Source organism: Sardina pilchardus, chromosome 21, assembly GCF_963854185.1.
Source record: "Sardina pilchardus chromosome 21, fSarPil1.1, whole genome shotgun sequence".
Lineage (NCBI taxonomy): Eukaryota > Metazoa > Chordata > Actinopteri > Clupeiformes > Clupeidae > Sardina > Sardina pilchardus.
This window is the reverse complement of record NC_085014.1, coordinates 17,736,878-17,761,651: the sequence shown is the minus strand read 5'-3', so window position 1 is coordinate 17,761,651 and position 24,774 is coordinate 17,736,878. Positions and strand designations below refer to the sequence as shown.

Sequence of the window (24,774 nt, the reverse complement as noted above, 5' to 3'; positions counted from 1 at the left end):
TGCAGACTACCTGCCTAGGGATGACTAGTGGGAGACAAGCGCAGAATTTTGTTCTAAATAAATACAGTTTCTTCTCAGACATTCAAATGGAATAAATAATTGTGATGTAGTTTTAATAAACCATTGTTGTCGTACATTTAACAGGCCTGCATTGTAGCACATACTGCACATGTTTTCTGTACATGTGGGTCATCCATTTAACCAACAGCGTAAAATAACAGAATATCAAAACGTTTTCAGTTGTCTAGCCTGTATACCATTGTTGCAGAAATTACATGTAAGAAGGTATCCCTTCGATTTTTGTTCATTTTCGCATATTCCAACATAGGAAGCAGCATGACAAACTATCATAGTCGTCAAGGGAGATTCCACCCTATCAGCTGTTTGAAATTGCATCATGAGGACAGGTTCTAACTCGAGCGGTTTCTGTAGTAGAGCAACTGCACAAACTGAAAGAAGGCGCAAGCTCCTGCAATATTTTAAGGTCATGTGACATGGTGACATCATGGTTAGTTCCTGTCCCACAGGATGAAGTCGAACAGTATTTCTAACCAGCATGCATCGTGTTCATTTCTTTTCTTTCTGCTGACGAGCATCTCTATTCAGGAGGATAGTGTACTTCCTGTTCCAGTGTCACCGATATTCCGCACACTTCCTGGCTTTTCTGCATCGTTTTAGTCTACCTGTTTACACAGACCCGGTTGGGGTGTTACACTTAGTGAATGAGCATGTTAAAATGCTGAAAGATTTATGTGTGTGTTGTAATGGAATAAAGAGTTCTCCTGTTAACACAAAAGGAGCAGAATGGAGCAGAAGATTCCGTTACTGACGTTCCTCCAGAAATAAATGTGCTGGCAGAAGAGCCGTTAGGGACGTGCTGTATACTCCATTGACATGCTGTTCGTCTTCAGTGACTCTAGCCTGGAAGCCATCCCAAATTTAATACCACTCACAAAATTTGAGGTCTGGAAATTCGGTCTGGATTTGGTCCATTGTGAAGCCTCTATATGCCTGTACAAAAGCTGGGCACACCAATCAAATCATCGGAGCGGGCTTATACAAAGATAGACAGATGAGCAACAACGCCTATCATTCATATCACCTGAGTGAGCTTCAGTTGATTTCGTTGGCTGTTCTAGAGAAGCTAGATGTTTAGATTTTTCTATGTCAGGCTATGGTGACTAGTGAGACATCAGATTATTTTCTAGTAAGTGGCAGTCATGACTCACTCTCAAACTCTACAATTTGTGCAATATTTTGTGACATATGAGAAAATCAGAGCCAAGATCAACATGCAAAGCTGTGTCTTCATTGTGTAACTCCAAAGTTGCTCTTATGAAAGATAAACACCAAGTGACTTGACAGAGCTGTCAGCTAAATTAGTACACATTTTGGTCCATCTAGAGACAATGTGAAACTGAACAGACTTAAGTCCGTATACAACACTGTAAACAATGTATTGCTTGTTGTGGACAAAACAATCAAATTATAGGTCTGACAACTCCTACCTTCCTCTCTCTGTCTATCCACTAAACCAATGTCAGAACCCCAACACCTGTTTTAACCTGTTTTAAGAATAAGGTTGTAACTGGATGCTCTGGGGAGATAGTTTTCCAGAGTTGGTGGAGAGTGGTTTTATATGAACAGACAGCTCAGCAAGTAAGAGTTAAGTGTCTAGCTCAGACAATGTCTTGAAATTAAATCCAGAAGAAATGATGGCCTAGGGAAAGTTGATTCTGGGCACGGCAGAGCCATGTGGGTTTGGCAGAGTGAATGTAATTATTACGTGAAGTTATCTGTCTGGGTGTGACTGTTTGTGTGTGCATTCATGCATGTGTATTACTGTATGTGAAGGTGAGGGAGTTGATGCGTTAGTGTAAACTTATGAACGTGAGCATTTGTGGGTGTGGGTGTGTGTGGGGGGGGATGCACACAGGTACTCGCTTTCCCTTAGGTGAGGCACGTGTGTGTGGTCTCCTGTGTTGTGAGAATCTCCAGCAATCCTGTGGTTCATTGGCCTCTGTCTCTACAAGTCAGTGGAGTGGCCCTGCCTACTCATAAATCTCCGGGGCAGGTTGTTTCCTGACTTCAGCTCTGTCTCTCTCTTCACCACCCCATCTCTCTGTTCACATTAAGTGCCATCAACACAGAAATCAAGAACCTAAAGATGTATGAGAAGCAAGGATTTTTGATGCCACTCAAGTCAGCGTTTTTTTTTTCTTACTCCCTCATGGAGCCAATAGACAAAGGCAATTTTTCTTGTATGCTCTGTGGTAGGGATGCACCGAATCCAGGATTCGGTTTAGGATTCGGCAGAATATTGGACTTTTTGACGGGGTTCGGTTTCTGCCGAACCTTAGATTTTTTTTCCCCCACCGAACCGAACCCTATAGGCCTACGCTTTGCACACGGGCGAGTGACACAGAACAGTGTCGATCAAAGTTGCTTGTGCAGGAGGTTGTGTCCCGTTTATCTGAATCAGATCAAGACGCGATCTGCTAGGCCTGCTAGCCTACTATAGCAACTCAATAGCCTGAGGAGGAGCAAGCCCTGACAGTTCGCACTAAACGACAGTAGCCACATTTACATTGACACTTATTCCGATTAGAAACGTAAGCTCAGTCGGAATAAAAAAGGTCATATAAACACAAATCTTTTCAGTAGCCTATGTAACGGGTGCTAGCTGGTTAGCTATGCTGTGGAACGTTAGTAAAAAACCTCACTCCCCGACGCTTCAAGAGCGCTGCTGGCATGAAAGCTAGTAGCCTGGGCTTTTAGCTGGATTGTTAGCGCGCTCGACTCCCGATCCGAGGTGCTGCTGTCTCGCGGGTTCGAGTCCGGGCGTGTGCAGGGCTGGACCGCGGTGGTTCCACACAACGCAGGTTACATTGGTGCCGTGACCCGGATCGGGAGTGAGGTTTAGGGGGGTGAGTGTAACGGGTGCTAGCTGGTTAGCTATGCTGTGGAACGTTAGTAAAAAACCTCACTCCCCGACGCTTCAAGAGCGCTGCTGGCATGAAAGCTAGTAGCCTGGGCTTTTAGCTGGATTGTTAGCGCGCTCGACTCCCGATCCGAGGTGCTGCTGTCTCGCGGGTTCGAGTCCGGGCGTGTGCAGGGCTGGACCGCGGTGGTTCCACACAACGCAGGTTACACCTACTGCTAGGGACATTCCCCACACTTGCAACCGGCTGTCACCTGTTGTCACCTGCTGTCATCAGCGTCTTGTTTTCCTGAAAGGAAACTTTCATTTTGTGTCAAAGTTTAGGTTAACCTATAAGTGTGTGATTAGGCCTACATTTTTTCTTAATATTTGGCTACTATTCTAAGATTATCTGTTCTAAACAAAACAACAGCCTACTATCCATGTGTATTGAGTAAATGTTCAATAACATTAATCACCAAACATATTCTGATTTAAAAATAATCTACACCTACTTTATTGGAATATGCATCTAAAAGACTTATATTTTGTATTTTGGTTATCTTGACCATGGCCTATTGAATCTTGAGTTGGCCTATGGTAATTGTCAAAATAGTCATCCTGGCATATGTTGCCTTTTTTACAGTTTAAAGGAACGCTTCACCGTTTTTTCATATTAAACTACGTTATTCCCCTAATTAAGACGAGTTGATACATACCTCTCACGTTTCAATGCGTGCACTCACTGGCTCTGGCACGCGGCGCAACTTTGATAGCACTTAGCTAGCCCAATGCATTCATTAGGATCCAAACAGAGATGAAGTTAGAAGCGACCAAACACCTCCATGTTTTCCCTATTAAAATACGAGTAGTCACATGACCAAGTACGGTGAGACAAAATAAAACATGGTGCATTTCTAAGCAGGTAAGAGGGATAATATTGTGTGGCGCAGTAATATCTTCACTCTTGCACTTTCAGTTTCACTTTGGAGTGAGGATATTACTGCGCAGAGTCTAAGTGCTCCCAATGTTATTCCACCACACAATAGTTATTCCTTTTACCTGCTTACAAATGCACCACGTTTTATTTTGTCTCACCATACTTGGTCGTGTGACTACTCGTGTAACTGTATTTTAATAGGGAAAACATGGAGGTGTTTGGTTGCTTCTAACTTCATCTCTGTTTGGATCCTAATGAATGAACTGGACTAGCTAAGTGCTATCACCGTAGCGCCGCGCACCAGAGCCAGTGAGTGCACGCATTGAAACGTGAGAGGTATGTATCAACTCGTCTTAATTAAGCGAATAACATAGTTTAATATGAAAAAACGGTGAAGTGTTCCTTTAAACATATCTCTAAGGTTTACAGATTGGTATGGACCAGAATACTGACAACAAACAGTAGTCTTACTCATACTGTAGTTACAGTGGTGACTTTTCTTTGTGGGCTGACAATCCTAGCAGGCTGCCTTTACAAATGGTCCCCCTCTTCGTGACAGGGGCTGACACAAAGCCTTGGCCATTGTTTGTACACAGTGGCTTTTCTCTGCGCGTCGTGCTGCCAGGGACGAGTCATCTGACTCAGTCTGGACAGATGGGGCGTCGCCTCGTCCCAACGAGCAGCTCGCCTCATCTTGTCTCATCCCGTCTGACTCATCGGCTTCACGTGCAGTCATCGATCGCCCGCACCCCCCCCCCCCCCCCTCCCCAATCCCCCTCTCCTGCCCCCCCCCCCCTGCTTGCCTTAAGCTTGGGGATTCCATAGCTACTCATTGTGATCTCATTGGCATCTCCAGGCGATGAGGTTCCCTCCAATCCACTTAAGAGGGATCATCTCTTCCCCCCCGACACACACACACACACACCCACCCACCTTCCACATCTCCAATAAGTACAGGGCTTCTGGACAGCCTTCTTCTGGCATTGAACTTACTGTGCCAGGCGTTGTTGACGTTGGGCATCACGAGGACTCGTAGCTTGTATATCTCGGTTGTTGTTGTCAGACAAAGACAAATGCTTGTGGACTCATAATGATGATATAACTGATAAATGACTCATGATAAATAAACCCTTCCCACTATTATACATTTCACACTTTTTTTCCTCAGTGTTGGCCTTATTTATACATTTGAGTACATAATGTTTATAGTTCTTATAAACTATGAATGTATAGTTTATAGATTAAGTCCTCCTATACATTGTCATCAAGAGCATAAAACCACCTTAAAGTATCAGACACAGATTCAAGGAGCAACTCTTAGCCAGATATCAGTCAGATACAGTATTTCAAAACCAAATTACAGACTGCATCTTTGGATTACCCAGATCCCACCCCACTCAGACATGGTTTGGATTGAATGTACTGTAGTTGAATTGAAGGAGCATGACAACCAACACCTTCAATGGCTCAGCACAATGTGAATACTATAACTCCCTCACCATTACCACACCAACCAACCAAAACAATACCCTTGGTGTGTTTTTAGACTTTTTTTTTCAGCTATGGGGACACGCCGTCATTGTGACACACTGTCATTGTGACATTGGGATTCTGTATCACAAGGGCGTTTGTGACGGTGCTAGTGGTGTGAGCATGTATATATGTCTATGGGTGTGAGTCCACATTTCTCCCACTAGAGGCCACAGTGAGATCAGGAATCACAGTATGCTTCACTGCAGTGATCTCTGAGTTTACAGTTTGCAAACCCTGCAGCTGATCTGGTTTTATTAAACTTTGACTTATTGGAGGGACTCACAAAAATGAATGGAATGTTCATATTCTTACTTATCAGGGGATGTTTGCACAACCAAGGAAGTCAAGCCGGAAATGTTGCTGTAACACGCACTGCCTCATAGAATTGATATTACATGACTATGCCAACACATTCTTATCTGAATGTTCTATTTTACTGGAATCACTATCAGCTGTGTGTTCACCCATAAAACAAGAATGAAGATAAACATCCATTTTTTCTTAAATTGATACATTTGCAGGATGTGGTTAATTCAGTGCGGAATCTGCGGATTTAGTTCAGCTACATATTGTGTGAACCACTGATCTTATTTCTAATCAGGTCAGAGTCATCTGATGTCTTGCATTTAACTGTAGATTAGCATCTGCAATATATGTTCAGGTCACAGATGGATCAACAAATGGATCATGCCCAGTTGTATTCCAAAGTTGCCATTATATTGTCAAGAACTATTTTCTTTTTTAAAAACAAATTGTAAATCTGTAGAAGCAGCACTTGCAGTGTCAGAAGTACCATTCAGTCCTTTTCAATCGTTGACCAACCATTCTCTTTATCAGATCGAAACACGTACAGCGCATCACGCCACAGACCAATCATGAAACGCTTTCCCAGAAAGAATTATTGTGTAATCTTCCCATGCAATGTCAACTTAATCTCTTTTGTTTACTAAAAACAGTAGATAATCCATAGAACTAACAGGAAGTGACCCATTTCCTTTAAGAGAGAACTGGCACTTCTACCACCTATTTGATAGGTAACTCAGGACTACGTGTTTAAATATCCATGTCGGAGCACAAAGGCAAAAATGCACTCTTTCAGAGGATTAGTGGACTAATGTCAAGCAATGTCACAGAGTTTGTCGACATGCAAGCCGGAACATTCCCAACTGTGCCCCAGGATGCATTGAATCCCCAGCACAAAGAAGCACCACAGTGTTTTCCGGAAACTATTCAAAACAGACTCTTTTTTTCAACCATTTTCTTCCACTTCTTCTTTTTCTTTTCTTGACATGTTGGCAAGAGAGCATCCATTTAAGAGAGAGGAGGGGGGTTGGGGGGGGGTTGGCGGATGTACTCATGTTTGGACAGTTTTATGTGACTGAAATTATGAATGGCCCTGCCCAGCAGTCCCGTCAAGCTGTTGCACCCAGTGACATTCAGGATGAAGTGGGTGGAGAACAGTTTGGAGAGGGGGCCGCTCTCCTTCCACTCGGCTTTCTCTTTCCCTCGCACCATTATTTGACTCTCTGGGGTGGTCCCAAATTGGTGTACATTTGCATTACTGCCACCTCCCAAACCTTCAAAAGGGTTCTCTTCAGAGAAATACTGAAAGAGCTTGACTTGCTAGCAGTTGCAAGGGCCGCATGTGTTGTGGTTTTGAATTACATTGTCACTCACAACATCTGAACAATACAGACTTACTGCAGCTCTGAGAATGGTTTTGAAAACCAGCATGGTCTGATATGAGATTTCACTGAGCAGTGACAAGAAAATCAGCACTATTGCAGACAACTTAGAAGTGGCATTTTGCAGCTTCGGGCCAAGGTCTTGGTCCATGACGCCATGTTTGGCTTCAGGAAAAACAAATCATTTTCCTAAACTATTGGCCCTATGATGATTTGGCTTTTTGAGACGCAACTCTTCTTGGCTATGGCTTCATTTCTTTCCCCTCTGGGAGAACAAAGCTCTTGCACTCAACACCACAGCGCATCAGGCGCTCACAGATCATACTGGGACTTATTAGCTATTGATCAGTATTGATTGAAACCAAAAATAACCACTATGGGGCCATTGGATAATCATTTACAAAACAACTGATGTAGGCTAGCTATGATCACGCCCAAAATAAACAGAGGGCAAAATAATTTCCTATTCCTTAGTTCACTGATATTGAAGTTGGAAGAGCACATGTTATGTTAGTTGCATAATTGCTTTGTCTTTTTGTTGCAGTGGTTTGAACTTGTGTAATTTAGAAATCGAAAGGAGTTGAATGTAGAAGTTTATGGAGTCAGTAACCTTTCAACCAATCAGCACTGGAATTTTGAATGTGTGTTTTCCTAAGTAATCAGAAATCTGTATCGGCCCAGCGATATCCTTATCTGAGCATAACTTATCTAAAGGGGAGGGCCGGAGGAGTGTGTGTGTTGACATGCTTCACACACTTTCACCGTTAACATCTACAGTGTCCTTTTTTTCTCACAGCCCTCCCTCATGAGGCACCGAGTTATCGTTGGCAGTTGTCCAGCATGTATCACTGAAGCAGACCCTCCTTTTCCATAATATGATCCATTTGACAAGGCTTAAATCTAGTGGAACTAATTACTTGTGTCACTGAATTGATATTAAGACTTGGGGAGTCGTCATCAGTTTTCCATTAGAGCTGCACTCTCATAGTTGGGTCCCACCAACCGATGCTCATAATGATGATGATGATGATGATGATGGCAGTGTTAATGGTAATGTTCTCTTAATATAGTTCAAGTGGTGTGTCTTTATGCCCTTTTTTGCCCATCAGATGCTTCACACATGTGGACACTGGACTGGCGCTTTCCGATTCACTCACATACCCATTCAATAAAAGGTCACTGTTTAGTGTGATGTGTTGTTTTAGTTGATTAGCACACAATTACTCTGCTTTCCGGAACTTTCCGAGTGCCAAGTTGCTGCTGGGGGATTGGCCCAGATCTTTGGAATCTTGACCGCATCCGTCGACGGGCCAACTCAGGAATTTGAATTCCATCATTTTCCCGCAGGAGATGCAGGAACGCCTCTAAATGGCTTTTTATCATGTCAAACAGCTAATTAGGACATCGGTCCCTGCGTATGTGTTGTTGCTGGGAGGCAGCGTCACCGCGACAAACGAATGAGGATGAATTTTGATTTTCATTTGTGGGAGGGGGGAGTTGGGGGGGGGGGGCTGGATCGAGGTTAAGCGCTTGCACATGTGTAAGCCACATTTCCATAAAAACCCCAGCCCTGTTATTTTAAATCCTGGCTGACTGCGACTGTGCTAAATTGAGTTTGTTATTTCATACGCGGCCCTCGCACAGCACCCACCGTGGTACCTTAGTCTCCGGTCCACAGGCCCTCTCCTCTCCAAATGCCCACATCGCCCATGTCTGGGAGTGAGTAACTGCGAGTAAGGGACTCTTAAATGTGAATGGGAGATGCAAGTTCAGACCCTCTGTGCAAAAGAATATATTGCTGTCTCAAATAATGATTAAGTTCCCTCTCTGGGAAACGTACGGCGAGGGGGGGGGGGGATTTAATAAGAACAGTAGAGATATCAAAACATCAGGAAACATGGACCAAAAGAGAGAAATGGGGTGGTGGTGAGAGGGAAAAGAAGAGAGAGAAACATTTCATCTATTCATTCATGGCTGGATGATTTTAACAGGTCCACCACACTATGCAGGTGGCGAACAATTTGAAGGCCTTCCAATGTTTTTATGAAGATGACCAATTTAATATCAATAATTCTATTAGGTTTATTATACATATCCAGTTAGAAGTTTTAATGGTCTGAAGACTGAAGCCTACCTTACACTGACAGACTTTGACAAAATTTGGGAAAGATTCTAGTCTTTTAACTAATGCCTTCTCATTCCACCTTTACTAAGACTACAATATTTCAAGAATCTTTCCCAAATCCTGTCAAAGTCTGTCAGTGGTAGGCTTAAGTTGGACGTACTGTATTTTAGAGATACTGTATGTCATGGTGACACACGTAGAATGGTAACACAAAATAGTCTCTCCTGAAGTTTGTTGTGTAGTGTACAGTTTGTCATAATTGAGTTAGCATCCGTGTTTCTGTCTTGTCTTGCACTGGTTTCTTGAACTCCAGCCCAAAGTTGCTAAAATTGAAGTACTTTCTGATGATGGATGATGAAACTGTTCCTTTCACTCATTTTTTATTAGCGCTAAGCATGTTTCACTTCAAAGAAGAAGGGAGAAAAAAACGGAATAGAAAATCAAAAACGTCAGTTAGCTGAGAGCCATCTCTTTGTATCTCTCCCCTTTGGATTCCCTTTGAAATGCCTGCACAGACTGCTCTAATGAAGCTGTTGAGTGGAGAGGACATGCTTCTGAAACAGCAGGCATCTGCTTTTCAACTCGTCAGGCCCAGACGACCTACTTGCATATATATATATATATATACATGTGTGCATTATAGATGCAGCATTGGGGTTCAGGGGGAGTTCATAGGCGCCCAGGCCTCCATTGATCCTTCTATTCGAGTAATGGGATTTCTGAATAAAGCTTCTTTTGGCGATTGCAGTGTCAATGTAATACTGGCCTATCAATATGGATTTGTAAAGGAAAGGATTTAGTCTATTTAATCTAATACATTTGAATCACAAGACATATTTTTATTAAACCAAAAATGTTTAGGGTATTATCGTAGTTGCATGTTTTCCATAATCCTATGGCATAGATCCATATGTAGTAGCCTTCAGGAACCGGTAAAAGTTGTTACAAATTTGTTTGGTCAATGAGTGACTGAACTCTTGGTATCCTACTTAATTGACCAACTTGGTCTTGTTTAATATGTCCGTCTTGCTCCACATGAAACAGCTTTGCAAGACTATTTACTGGTATGGTGTAGAATCTGACCTTGACATACATGTTTAGCTTCATACATATCGTCAACATTGATGAAAACCATCTGTTGGCAGAGAAGAAATGCTGACTATCAATTTTTGCTGTAAAATGCCCTCTGGTATTTGTCTTTATACAAATTTATTTATTTATGTATGTTCTCCCATACCGACGCTAATGACAGTTCAAGATAAAAACGAATCAGCATATATCTCAGCCAGCTGTTTCCCTTTTGTGTTTGCATATGCAGTGTCCCATGGGTTTGGCCAGGATGATGATGGATATGAAATGGGTAGGTAAGCCAATAGGCCGCCGAAAGACCAAACTGGGATATCCGAAGGATAATGGCAGTTTTCCAACGCCAGATCATCAAATGTTGTCCCTGAGGACTAGCGAATTTTTTTAGATTTCCCCTGGAACAGTGTATAAAATGGCGTCCGTATGTGTGGGGGTGAATTTCGGATACACCGCATATTGACTTGATTTCCCCCCTCATTAAAACTAGATAAATGGATATAAGTGTGTGTGTGTGTGTCTCTCTCTCTCTCTCTCTCTCTCTCTCTCTCTCTCTCTCTCTCTCTGTGTGTTGGGACATTTCTTGGCGTGTACCTTTGTGATTTTACAGGTTCACGTGATACTGAAAATACTGAAGTGTGAACAGTATCTTTTAATCATGTGCTAATAGACTCTGGCTTGCCAGGTTGATTATGATTTTTCTTCAGGAATTATATGGTCATTATAATGTAGTAATTATCCCACATGTGTTTTTAGAAATCCGTTGAGCTTGACCTATCTGCAAAGTGATGATTTTCTGGAAATTTGTCTAAATATTTCAAATTCTGCGTGCACCCTGACTCCATATAATCAGGAAACTCTCTTGCATATTGAGTTCTACTTTGGACCGCTGCCACTTAACTGTGGCTTCACAGCCATTTAAACATACTGTATATTTATTTCTTTAAGAACTGTAATTACTGTTTTGTTTCCAAAAAACTATAAGGGAAGGGGGGGGGGATACAGTTTTTTGGCATGCATGCTCTGTTGAAATCACAGTGTGACTGTGTCTCCATGGCACCCAGCCCTAGTCCGTCCCCACATGTCTGTCTCTGTTTTGACTGACATACCCACCTCTGCACAAAGTTAAGTGTCCCCCCAGAAACGGAGGGAGGGAGAGAGAGAGAGAGAGAGAGAGGGAGAGAGAGGGAGAGAGAGAGGGAGACAAATTTTCAGCTTTCAGACCCTGGAGCACTATGGCAGCTTGGACTGTGTGCTAACACGCGTGGAGCAGAAGGGTATGAGATCATTTCACAGCCCAATAAGAGCTAAACTAAGATTTTGTCTGGTTTTAGGGTTGGGGAACGGGACTTGACGTTTTTTCTTTTTCTTTTTCTTTTTTTTCCTTTCTTTTCTTGGAGGGGATATGAGGAAGGATGGGGGCTGTTTGAGGGTGCCATTTTCTCTTTCAGAACACTCCCAGGCTGGCACATGGGATTGGAAACCCGGCATGAGCTGTTCGGGCACGGTGATGTGAGGGGTTGGGGTGGGAGGTTGGAGGTTTTGGTGATCGGGGTTGAAGAGCGAGTGAGTGGGTGGGTGAGAGAGAGGGGTGGGTGGGGGCAGGGGGAAAGGTTTTGGCTGATAATTCAGAACACGTTTAGCAAAAACCCTCGGGGAAGTCTGCCGTCTGTACAGGGTCCCTGTTACAAGATTCTGTGATAAAAAAGGAGAACCCTAAAGTGATCCCAGAAAGGGCTGAAGGCTCTTTCTGCACCGCAGGAAGGGAAACAGTCTTGCCGTGGGCTCAATAAGATCGCCCCTTTGGTGGGTCATCTATGTGCTTACTCTATAGGGGTACAGGCTTGGAGTTCTGTGAAACATCTTCAGACTATAAACTATTAATAACATGATATAAATGAATAAGGCAGAATTGGATTCAGTTAGAACCAGGGGGAAATGTGTGGTATTGTTGGAGATTGCGAGGAAGAAGTGTTTGTGGTTGAGGGGATAGGAGTGGGAGTGGTGGAGGGGAGGGTAGGGGTGGTAGCGGTTGTCAGGGAACAGGAACATCCCTAACACCTCGTCCGGGCCGTTCCCCGTCGAGGTTACTCGGCCAGGCAGCTCCGTGCGTGTGAGGAGAAGCATGTGTGCCGCCCGCATTCCTGTCATCGCTGGCGGCCCTGACATAACACGGGCAGAAATATGAGCCATAACCTGGACAGGATATACGAGCCCCGAGCCCAATGAGGAGGCACAAGGGGGTACGGCGGCGCGGGGGGGGGGGGTATTATCCCCAGCCACCGAACCTCACCCCAGGCAGGATGGTGGGGAGGAAACACAGGAGGAGAGGAGCAGCAGGAATATGAACCATTCGGAGAGTGCAAGGCATGAAATTACTGCTGGAATATATGGGGTGCGTTCCAGTGAAAGGGCCCAACAGAGAATACCAGTCTGGGCTGTGGAAAGCAGTCAGTGGCTGGATGGATGTGTGTGTGTGTGTGTGTATGGTGGTGGTGGTGGTGGGGTGCTGGGGGAGGGGGGCGGGGCGGTTATAGGCAGCTGCTGAAGCCTTACAGAGTCCGTTGTATGTAGGGCCTTAGACTGACTGTGTTTATACTTGGTTTTTAAAATGTGTCTTGGGTGATGGGCGCACAAATGGACAGCACAGTGTAAACGACCACCAACATGTATTGTGAATCAGGCACTCAAGCCACTTGTGTAATTTGGGACACACTTTACCGCACGTTTCTGTAGTGTAAACGCTAACGGTGTCCTGATGTGTCCCCCAAAAAGAGACATTTGCGAATTGGTTACAGGTGTAAACAGCACTGTGATTCACTCCACTGTTCTAGGGTGCATTTCCCAACAACTATGCTTTTGGGAAACGGACCCCCTGATCGTTCCATACACATTTTAAAACTAAGTGTACAGTAGGTGAATGGTTGTGTTGGAACATTGGGAGTTTAGAAATACCTTAGTGCCTTAACACAACTGAGGAGTTGTGGAGACAACATTTGAACAGCATACGGTGGCTTAGGTGCTTTTCACAGAGTGAGTGCAATCTGCTGGCATGCCAGTTTTCCTCACTCAAACCATAGCTCTTGGTGCAGTTGCCCCAATGCCACTGGAGCTTAGCCAAATGACATTGACCCACAACAGGTTCCGCTTCCCTGAAGTTCAACAGGGTCTCATTACAAAGGATTGTAATTCAAAACTGCATGTCTGCATAGCCTCAGCTTTCGACCCATGACTTAGAAAACATACGTGATACAAATTGACGTTGTCTTGCACCAGTATAATCAGAAAGAAAACTTTTCCGCTAGGGATCTGGTGTGTGTCACTTGCTTTCGCTTCCCCCCTCAAGGCCTCCACTGATATCACCATCAGTGATTACTGCAGGGAATACATCACTCTCATTGCTATCTGTCTCTCAGTGGGGTTTGTAGCTGTCCTCCGCTCCTTGACTTTTGACAATGCTTAGCAATTTGTTCTCACTTGGAGTAGATAGAAATGACATTGGTATGTTATGTAAAGGCACATAGGCTGAAGATACGGTGAACCGCTGTTTCAACTAAGTGAAATAAATAATAAATTATTACAGTCTGTTTTCATTATGAAAAATGCTTAGTTATTACGTTTATTTCATTGAGTTGCTAAATTCGCGGGAATGTTGCCCGGTGTCCTATCGGCGTTAGCTGAATTGGTCACAGAGGAGGAGTTGGTGTGAAAACTGTGGAGGGGAGGCTTTGGGTGGGGGGTGGGGGGGGGGGGGTGCTCCATTATTATGGCACACTGACCTTTGGCGTTTTCCCTCATTGGAAAAACATTACTTTCTAGCTGTTCACTCAGCTGGATAGAACGGAAAAAAGCCCTCCCACCATGATAAATGATCAGTTGGACAAGACTTTTCAAATTAGTTCAGTAATATTCAACAGAAGATATGTGCCCCCTTCACCCCCACAAAACAACTTAAGCACTCTCAAAGTATCCCATAATTATGTCCAACAGATATGAATAGCTTGCATACGCACACACTTATCCATCAATAATGAATGTTTGTGAAACGTGTATGTGTGTGGGTTGTGCGTGCGTGTGTGTGTGTGTGTGTGTGTGTGTGTGAGTGTGTGTGTGTGTACGCATATTGGTCTAGAGGCTCCATTGATTACACCCTACGTCACTCAAATGGATTCAGGTCAGCAGTCGCACAACTTCCCCCAGTCTAATTTGAAACATTTCCAAGTGCCTCTCAGGCTGTGTTCATAGACAGCACACACACGCGCGCACACACACACACACACACACACACACTTGTGAACACATTTGAGGCTCATTTTAAACCAGTTCACTTGGCTGCTAAATCGGTGTGGCAAATCTCCTCTCTTCCACAGCCATTTCCCTCTCCAAGCATATTCCCCAAATGTGGCACTGGGTAAATAATTCAGTGTTTCAGCAATGGGGAGTGAAAAAACAGCCATGCCTCCCTCCCTCCCTCCCTCCCCGGCTCCCCGCACCATGAGCTGATAGGCTGCAGTCAGCTGGCTGCAAGGCGTGGACCAGCTGCACATGTCGACTCTCGCCTGCAGACGGCGAGCTTTTGCAAACGTGCCCAGAGTAGGAGTGGAGAGGATAGCAGAGAGAAAGAGAGAGAGAGAGAGCGAGAGAAAGGAGGAGAGAGAAATAAACAAGAGGGAGTGAGAGCGGCGGTACTCCGTAGGTTTTTTGCTCCGTGGTTTCCCGCTCCCGCTGTCATGGAGGGGGCTCTTTTAATTGCATTCCAGTGGAATTTCTAATGCTGCTGGCTAGCGGACGAGCTGCTGTGATTTTGGCGGATGACACTCGGACCGGGAGGAATGAGGGATTTCGTAAACTGCCCTCCTGCCCTCCGAGAAGGAAAAACGTGCCAAATGACCGACAAGGCGCCTGCAGGACTCTGTCTATTTTGAAGGCTGATAAAAGGACCTGGCTCTTGCTCCAGCTCTTCAGCTTTCGGGCAAGTGAAGAGGTTGTCAGTAACTAGATACCACAACTTTTGTATTTAAAGGGACTGCCTCTCTCCTATAGGTTGGGCTTTCAGCCAGAGATAGAGAGCGAGGGAAAAGCCCTCGAGGTGTTTTTGCACCGAGAGATCTTGACAGAAGACAGAATCAGCAAGTCTAACACCAGACAGCATCTCCGTCTCATTCTGCTCTCTTCCTTCTCTCTCTCTCGCTCTCCTTCTCCCCCTCTTCCTTTCTTGCCTGTCTGCTTTTCTGACCGAGCCGCTGGATCAGGGGAGGAGGAGGAGACATGGAAGACAAAAAAAACAAATCTGACAATAGTTAAGCAGTAGAATCTGACAACAGCTAGAAAAGGAAGACTGATCTCGCTCCTTGACTCCCAGCATGGAGCCTTGACTTTTTGAGCTGTCCGCAGCCTGGAGAATACTTGCAGTGATTTCTGCTCTTTTACACACAGATGCACTTTTCCTGAAGCGTGTGTGTTAGGATAGCCACCATATACAGTCTGCTGTGTACACAAAGCCTTTTACTCTTTTCGTCAGAGCCTGACGTGATTTGTTTGGCAACATGCGAGGTGGGAATATCTCGGTTTGTTTGTTTTCCTGTTCTCGCATTTCCCTCCCTCGACACGCGATGACCGGGACTCTCGGACATCTTCCGATTCGCAGGCTGTGACATCACCGCTCTCTTCAACAGCGTTTGGGATTTTAAAATCCAATTTTTTTGTCGGGGACACAGGGGGGGTCTTTTGTGTCTGTGAGTCGTGGTGAGTCGAGCGCTCTGGAGCTCAATTGAGCTATTGTTTGAATTCGGGGGTCTCTCACGCTGCAAAATCTCATCTTGCTCCAGCACACAACCAAACCCCAGCCGCCCCCCCACCCTTTTTGCTTTCCCTTTGCCCCCATCAGCTACCCAGCCTACCCCACCCAACCCCCGGCCAAGCCAAACCAAGCCCCCCACTCCCCTACTCCCACCCTCCTCCTCCTCCTCCAAGCCCCCTCAGTCGAACCTCCCCACTCCCTCATTTCCCGCTCGCCTCGACCACCCCTTCTCACGTTCCCAAGCCTGGGAAGCCACTTTCTGTGCGGAAGCCGGAGTGCTCTCATGTGGATCTGGAAGACCGTAAGCCTGGATTAACTGCACGGGGTAATGGGTCGCCGGGCACATCTGCCGTGGGATCACTTTCGGGAAATCGAGAGGATCTAGCAGGGCTGTCGCTGTCAGGAGCTTAGCCGGTACTCCTGCTTTTTTCCCCCACCTATCTACGTGGGTGGGTTTTTCTGTTTTTTTTTCTGATAACGTGGAGGTTTGCCAATCCTCACGTGAGCGCAAAAGTCTGTGTCTGTGCGTGTGTTTGTCTGCGTGTACAGAAGAGCCAGTGGAGGTGACAGTTTGTGTTTGTGTTCACCATGCTTCAGGGTCTGAGGTAGAGGAGTGCTCTAGGTGGGCAGGAGGCGGGGGGTGGAGAGGGGGGGACGGTTGTGGACGGAAGTCCTGAGAGGCGGCTGGACAGCCTTTCTGCCGGACATCGGCATGAAGAAAACGCGCAGCACCACACTGCGCCGAGCCTGGCCGAGCTCTGACTTTTCGGATCGGGGCTCTGAACGTGTCCGTTCGCGAAGCGAGAAAGACTACCGGCTCCACAAGCGATACCCCCCAGCTTTCATCGCCCATTCGCCACGAGGATACATGACAACAGGTGAGTCTGATTCTCCTCATCACCCGCATCTGAAGGTGCAAAAACAGATGCACCATTCAGAATGTAAGCCACCCCAGGCTTCATCTTGTGTTCTGCCGATGATTTGCCACAGCTTAAGCAGACCGTAGGATGCTTACTCAGCCGGATCTGAAACAATGCATAAAACCTTTTTAATCCACCCGCCAACTTTTCTTCTGTGCAACACAGGCATTTCTAAGGATTTGCTTTAGCCTGCCTGGTAAGATAACGTTCAATCAAGTCTTCTGATAAAAACAGAGTGAAAAGAAATCTGAATTACTACCTATCGTTAAGGTGGAAGGTTTGATGGAAAGGTGGAAAGGTAGGAAAGACGAAACCCACTGTTGGACGCTAGGGCGTTTATGTCTATGTGGCGATGACATTTGTAAGAGCTGCTTCCACTCGGCGAAAACAACTGGAGAGTTGTAGGTGCTGAGATGTGTGTGTGTGAGGCCTGCGGAGGAGGACTTTTGGTCTGCTTCTCGAGCGAGGTCTGCTTCTCATCACACTAGTGCGGTTCATTAATGCGAGGCACACTCCTCCTCCTCCTCCGCAGCATTAGTTAATGAGCGATGGTGCGCAGGGGGAAGTGAGGACTGATCTGTCAGTGAGTGATTGGTGACCAGCAGCACCCCTCATCATCAGTGGCCAGTAACGAGGGACTCCTCGAATGTACGTACAGGACTTTATTCTTTTGCCGTGTAAGTCTCAGAGAATGCCTGCTGAAACCCCCAGAGATTAAGCTTTTCAGTCTTTTTTTAATTATTTATTTATTTATTTCACTTTGACTTTCAGTTAAAAGTGTGCGGAGAATCAGCGGCGATTGAATTGTGGCTCATTTATGGATGAGCACACCAGGGACCCATCCAGCTCCAAATGTATGCAAGGCCGCTTGAGAACGGTCTCCGTGCGTTTACTTAGGCGGAGAAAAGCAAGCCTCCTTTATGCCCCCCCCCCCCTCCCCCTCTTAAGGATAAAAAGAAAGAAAGGCTGAATGGCCTCACAGTGTGGGGTGCCAAGTCCTGCATTGGTTCGAGGGCCTTTTACGTCTCCTAGCAACCTGCGGGGTCAGAGGTTAAATGATGTGGCCATTATGGTGAATGAATATAGTTTCAAAGAATCACAAAGAGCTGGCATGGGTTGAAGCTGACTGGTGGTGGAGAGATGTGCCAAGATTTTTCACTCTGTGTATTATCGAGCAGTTTTTGTCTCTCCAAGTCTGTAAAATTCTTTCATGAGCTTGCATTTGTTTAAAGATGTCATTAACGCAATGTTTACAATACTGTTTACAGACTTAAAAAAAAGCCCTGTGTCCAATGAAAGGAAATGTGAAGGACCTTATAAACCTGAAGCGCAAAAACAGATTGTGTTTAAATTCAAGTGTCATGGCGCTCTCCTCTTTTTTTTTAAGGTCTCCCACACATCTTTGCAGATGGATTCAGTTTCAAGTTGGGATTTTTTGGTTTATGTTAAACTGAGTCATCTGTTCATCCGCCCTCCCAGAAGGAGTTTACAAATCAAGTCCAGTCAATGAGTGGTGCTCGTAAACAGCAGCACAGGCAACTTCACCCGCCACACACTCGGATACACACACACTCTCTCACACCCATTCACATAACCCCTGGAGTCTAACCCACAACTAGCAATACGGGCAAAACCTGCACAGTGTGTGTTGCTCACAACAAATGCTTGCAATGCTTCAGGAGCCGACGAAGCATCACGTGGCCATGTTATTTTTAGAGGCAGAGAGAGGAGTGGAGAGTTTTACACGAGGTGGAGCGGAAGCCTACAGGATTTGGGGGAAAGCACAGCGCCTGACTTCTGCCCCATGTCCCCCGGTGAGGGGTCCCTTCAGAGCGTGTGTGTGTGTGTGTGTGTGTGTTTGGGGTGACTTGTGTAGGGGTCACAATCAAAGGCATTGTTTAGAGATAAACACCTCAGGACTTGAGGGAGGGAGACCGACAGAGGAGCTGAGAGGCTAAGCTGGACCTTGTGCTAGGTCTTATCAGTGTGATTATGCTTCTGGATGGATGGATGGAGAGATGGATGTAAGGATGGAGGGATATAGGGAGAAATGGAGGGAGCAATAGTCTCAGTCTGGGGCTGTTGAGTCAGAGGATTAAGCTCATTTTCACTAATTTCGCCATCGTTTATGCACAGCTGTATATACAAATATGCACAATCATACACACACACACACACATACACACTCTGTCTCTCTATCTCTTTTTCTTTCTCTCTCTCTCTCTCCCTCTCTCTCTCTCTCTCTCTCTCTCTCTCTCTCTCTCTCTCTCTCACACACACACACACACCACACATGCTCAGCCACACCAATTGTGAGTCTTTACAGTGCTTTACAATGTATAATACAAGCACAATGATTTAGTACAGTATAACATTAACTCGGAAATGGGAAATTAAGCTTAGTCCCTCTGGATTAGCTGCCTTGTAGCTTAGTTGTAGTTCAGCTGGATTAGTCTGAAATGGTTTTCTCCAGGAAGGTAGAGGAATTATGTCCTACTCGATTCTCAAGAAGACTTTCACACAGATCTCTGAGGTATCACTGTCCACAGCGCCATTTTCGTTTTCTGGTCTAAATGTGTGGTGTGCATCCAGTATGAATCGGCCATTATGTGTCATTCAGAATGCATTGTTTGGAACAGATCTTGTATGCATCTTGTAAATTAGTATGGACCATTTGGAACTGATCATGTGGTCAGAACCATCTAGGATGGGTCATCTAACGATCATTCAGTATCTGCCCAGAGCAACAATATGTTTGGGTCTCTTCAACTGAATCCAGTCTGACAAAGGAAGGCCATTGAAATCTCCCAGAAACCCCCCTGAAATCCTCTTTTCAGTGAAGCAGGGCTGAGGTTTTTGTGTTCGCACTATCACACCTGGCCATCTTTCAGCTAGAAATTATGCAGTCTGACTGCAGCCTGGGTTTTGGATCAAGTCCCAGACCTATTAGAAAAAGTTTGTGTGTGGTGTGGGTATGTGAAAGTGTTTGTAATTTTGTTTGCCTTTTATACATATATTTGTGTGGGATGGTGTGTTTGAATGTTTTAGTGTTTGTGGTGTGCGCTTATGGTATGTATGGACAGTATGTGTGTTTGTGTACATAGGTTTTGCTTTGCTCATGTTTCCTGCGCACATCTTGTAGCTGTGGCTGTAAGGACCACTTCTCAGTCATAAAGACTGCCAAGGAAATTCCTTTGGAGAGTCAGAGGAAAAATGTGGGTGATCTCAAGTTTGAAGAGGTTATGCTTAAGGCTAGCTGTTACACTCCACTTCATGAATGTTGATGCATATAACATATAACAGGCCAGTATTTAACAATGTGCCAATATTACATTACATAGAATATACACACACAACATACACACACACACACACACACACACACACACACACATCCACCCACAGTGTTTCCACATTATTCCTCTCTATTTTCACAAACGGGGTCAGTTGAGTGTAGAAGCTGATACCATAGTCATCCCTAACCCACTTTTACTGGCATTGTGTGTGTGTGTGTGTGTGTGTGTGTGTGTGTGTGTGTGTGTGTGTGTGTGTGTGTGTGTGTGTGTGTGTGTGTGTGTGTGTGTGTGTGTGTGTGTGTGTGTGTGTGTGTGTGTGTGTGTGTGTGTGTGTGTGTGCTGGATTGAGAAAAGGGGATTGTAACATTGCGCTGTATTAGTAGACACGTAGCAATCTCTCAATCTCATCCTAGTGGATATTGGACAGCATACACGCTGCTTATGATCAGGTTAGTAGGTCAAAACCATTATTTGTTGCATATGCATTCACCGTATAGGACGTAACTCAAGCCGTATGTATGGGAAATGTAAAGCCGCACCCATTAAGTCCTTGAGGTTTTATGAAAATACCACCTTGTTCACTCTTGTTTTGAAAAGAAGTCCTTCTAAATGCAGTTGGCTTGTCTGGACTCTGCCGTCCTGCATTGGAGGGCGTATGCAATCGCCTGATGGCCTCTAAACTCTCACTTTCCCCAAACGCTCGGCCGTTTAGGCCTTGTCGCTGACGCAGGCAGGATTGTAAATCGGATTTATGTTGTGTATCACACACGTCCGTCCGTCCACCCCTCTTTGTCACTGGAGTATTTTACCTGATGGTGCGGGGGACCGACCCTACACACACACACACACACACACGCACACACACACCACACAAGGACGAGGAGTGTCAGTGTGAGTGATGCGCTCGTGTGCTGTGGCGGTTTGGAGAGGGGATGAGCTGGCGCCCGGCCACAGACACGATTCCCCCAGGCCTGTGACTCCCCCGATGGAGTTAGCGGTGAAATCCCAGCCGGCTCAGTCTGGCCCTTCGCTGACAGTCTGACTGACCCCTCATTACTTGGCACCATTCCTCCACCTCTCTCTCTCTTTCTCTCTCTCTCTCTCTCTCTCTGTGTCTCTCTCTCTGTCTCTCTTCCCCCTCCCTGTCTCTCTTTTTCACTCTTTCTTTCTATCATTCTAATAATCTATCTATCTCTCTTTCTCTGCACAGAGAGAGAGTGAGCAGCCAACTCTTATTCAGTTCACTGAAATGCTCTTTATTGACTTTTGCCTGCTGTGTACAGTATTGCAAATGCCATTTATAGAAAGAAAATGTATAAACAAAGCAAAGACAAAGAATACATGAAAAAAAGCTAAACGAAAGCACAATTGGTCGTTGGGTCATTTGTGTGTGTGTGTGTGTGTGTGTGTGTTTGTTTGTGTCATCTCTTCTCTTGAACCCTTTCTCTTCTCTCTCTCTCTCTCTCTCGCGTGCTTACTCTCTCTCCCTCTCTCTCCCTCGCTCTTTCCTCTCTCTCAGTCTTTTCTTTCCATCGTTTCCCTCTGCTCCCGCTGACACGCGGTTTGGGTAAAGACCGCAGCGTCTTGGCCCCTCCCCAACATCTCCATCATGTTCTCCGGCCGGCTATAAGTCATTTTAAACGTCCTCTATGTTTGCATCAGACTTTTTTATTAGTTTCTCCTTTCGTTTTTTTTTTCTTACCAGATCAAGGATACATACATACATTGCTGCAGATGTCACAGCACTGTGAGCTCAAAGGCCGCTTTTTTTTGAAGGTCTCGCTCATATCCTTTTTTATTCCTTCTCTTTGGGCTTTTTTATGCTTTCAGGTAATCTTTATTCCTCCTTTTCATCGTCGGTGTAACTCTCGGAAGATTGCGAGTGCTAAATCATGCCCTAGAGGCAGAGTCGGGATATAAAGCGTTTTATGCCCTCCTAGGTATTTTTTTTCGCAATTTTCTAAGACAATAGTTAGTATCGCGCATTCTTTCCATAATATGTCTTATGCCGTACGAGCATGTGACCCCTTGATTTATTCTCCTCATTTAGTTTCATTGAATGACGTAATATGAATGCTTGCGTGAATGGCTCTTTAAGACTAGTTGTAAGAAAAAAAGACATGGGAAAGACCCAGGAAAGCAACCAATTTTGGAATTTCATAAATTTCCAGCAAGGCTTTTGGTCTGTCTTTGCACATTACAGATCATGCTACGACAATGAATAAAATGTGGAAAATTCGTTCTAATAGCTTTGTGTTCTACCCTCGAAACGCCGAAACATGCCCAGTCTGAAAATAGCCTTGCGATATGTCCTCATCTTCTGCCAATGCCAGTCTGTAGGAACGATGGTGTCTTTTGAAAGGTTCAAAGGTCGGCAGATAAAGTGAAGTCGTCTGCCCTGACTAATCAGCTTTTACGTCATGGAACTGGGAATGGAACTCGTTACCCAGCAGCTCCAGTGCCCAGCGCCACAGCCCCAACACACGCCACCGCACCCCACCCACCTCACGCTCTTCCCGTAAGCCTGGAGGCCCCTCCACACTCCACCCCCCCCCCCCCCCTCCCTCGCCGTTGATTAACTGTGCGGGGGCCGCCACCACTTCCTCTCACTCCCGGGGTCACTCCGGTGACCTCTGCGGCAGCCGGCCGCGTTGCTCCAGACTCCATCCATCACACCTATCCAGCGCTGCTCTGCGGCATGTGGCTCTTCGGTGTGGCGCTCCTCGTGTTTCACATTGCTGACGCAGGCAGAACGAAAACAACACAGGGTGTGCAATGATGGCTCATCTTCAACGGAGAAGTGTGTGTGTGTGTGTGTGTTCAGCGCTGACTGCATCATGTGAGGCTGCAGAGGCCCCTTGTCTCGTCACCGTAGCAGTGGAGCTTAGAGATGTCATCACTCATTCTGTTATGTTCACAAACACACACACATGCACACACACACACACACATGCACACACACACAAATAGGCTGGTGGAAGAGTGAGGAGACTGATCAGGCCACAGTGGCAGTTTGTCACAGTCACATATGAGTAAGGGCACTGAAATGACCTGTAGGATGTTTGTGTCTCTCTGTGTCTTCTTTTTTGCTTCGGTTTTTGGTATATCCTGACTTTTTGAATTTCTTTACTGGTGAACTTAAAACTCTCACTCTATCGCTTTCTTTTCTCTCTCTCTCTCTCTCTCTCTCTCTCTCTCTCTCTCTCTCTCTATCTATCTATCTGTCTATCCCTCTCTGTCTCACTATTATTCTAAATCGTTCAATACATGGATCCTTCATGGATTCCCCATACATCCCAATGCCAATGTCCCACTTCAGTCACTCATTTCCGCTCTAGTTTAAGGGCAAATAGTCAAAATGGAGCCGGCTTCACAAAGTATGCTAAAGGTCCAAGTGTGATCAATTGAATGCAGTATACTGTACAGTACAAGGTCAGACAAATTACAGTTACAGTACAGAACTGACCAAATACAGTTGTGTGTGTATCGCACATACAATGTCGGCGCTTTGTCGTTGATAAAAAATACGCTGACAATAGCAAAAATGGACCGGCTTCACACAAGTATGCTATGCTGTAGGTCCCAGTGTAATCGATTGAATAAACAAAGGGTTCAAATGCAAAAGCCTCTAAATCCGTCTGACCACTTTTCTTTTAAATGAGCATTTTGTATCTGGCTCCTATAGGGTTTCGTCTACAAATCAATATTTCAGACCAGGAAGAGAATGGTATTTAGTGAGTTTTGAAGCTAAATTATTGAATTAACTTACACTATATGTGAAGAGCATTCACTCACCATCATTATCTAATTTTTGACAAAAGTGGCTTTTAGAGGCTTTTGCATCTGAACTCTTCCTACAAGGTCAGTGAGCTTTACACTTGCAGAACAGACCAAATGCACATACAGTGTCAGTGCTTTTTGCACTTCTACTGCCCCTCCCTACTACCCCCCACCCCCACCCCGCCCATATGCACAATAGGCGGAAGGAACTGACAATTTCACTGCGTTCTTTACATTAGTAATCATATTTGAAGTGAATAGATGTCAAACACAAAATGTGTACAAATCACAGCACTATGCAGGTTTGGCGATTTCTTCGATGTTTTTCGCTCATTTGGCATGTAACAAATAAACATCCTTGTATCATTGTATCCCTTGTTGGTGACACAAATATGCTCTGAGAAAATATGCTGACAGTACAGTTAAGTACGCCATACTGATGGGACTTTGCCATGTAAGAGGAGTGTGTGTGCGCCGTGTGTTTTAATTCCTTTCTGCTGGTATGTGTTGGCTGACTCCCCCCTCCCACTCATCTCTCTCTCTTGTGTGTAGAGCGTCCCCCTGCCACTAACATGTTTGCTCACGCGCGCAGCATGTATTAGGGGGAGCAGTGCATGATGGGATGGCATGAACTCGTTTACCCTGCCGCTGCGCGGCGGCTGCTGATGCCGTTGCCGTCGGCAGCAGGGATG

General features: G+C 45.3%; 1 protein-coding gene across 4 annotated transcripts in view; it reads left to right on the top strand.

Moving 5' to 3' along the window:
• LOC134068710 (storkhead-box protein 2-like) overlaps positions 1–24,774 on the top strand; it is a 53,965-nt gene that overhangs the window by 3,356 nt on the left and 25,835 nt on the right. For 2 of the 4 annotated variants that reach the window (XM_062524435.1, XM_062524438.1), the window contains exon 1: positions 16,799–16,964. The exons of the other annotated variants lie outside the window; for them this stretch is intronic. In XM_062524435.1, the coding sequence (XP_062380419.1) occupies positions 16,799–16,964 (166 nt within the window). Of the gene's footprint in view, positions 1–16,798; positions 16,965–24,774 lie in introns of those variants that run through there. 4 annotated transcript variants of the gene reach the window in all.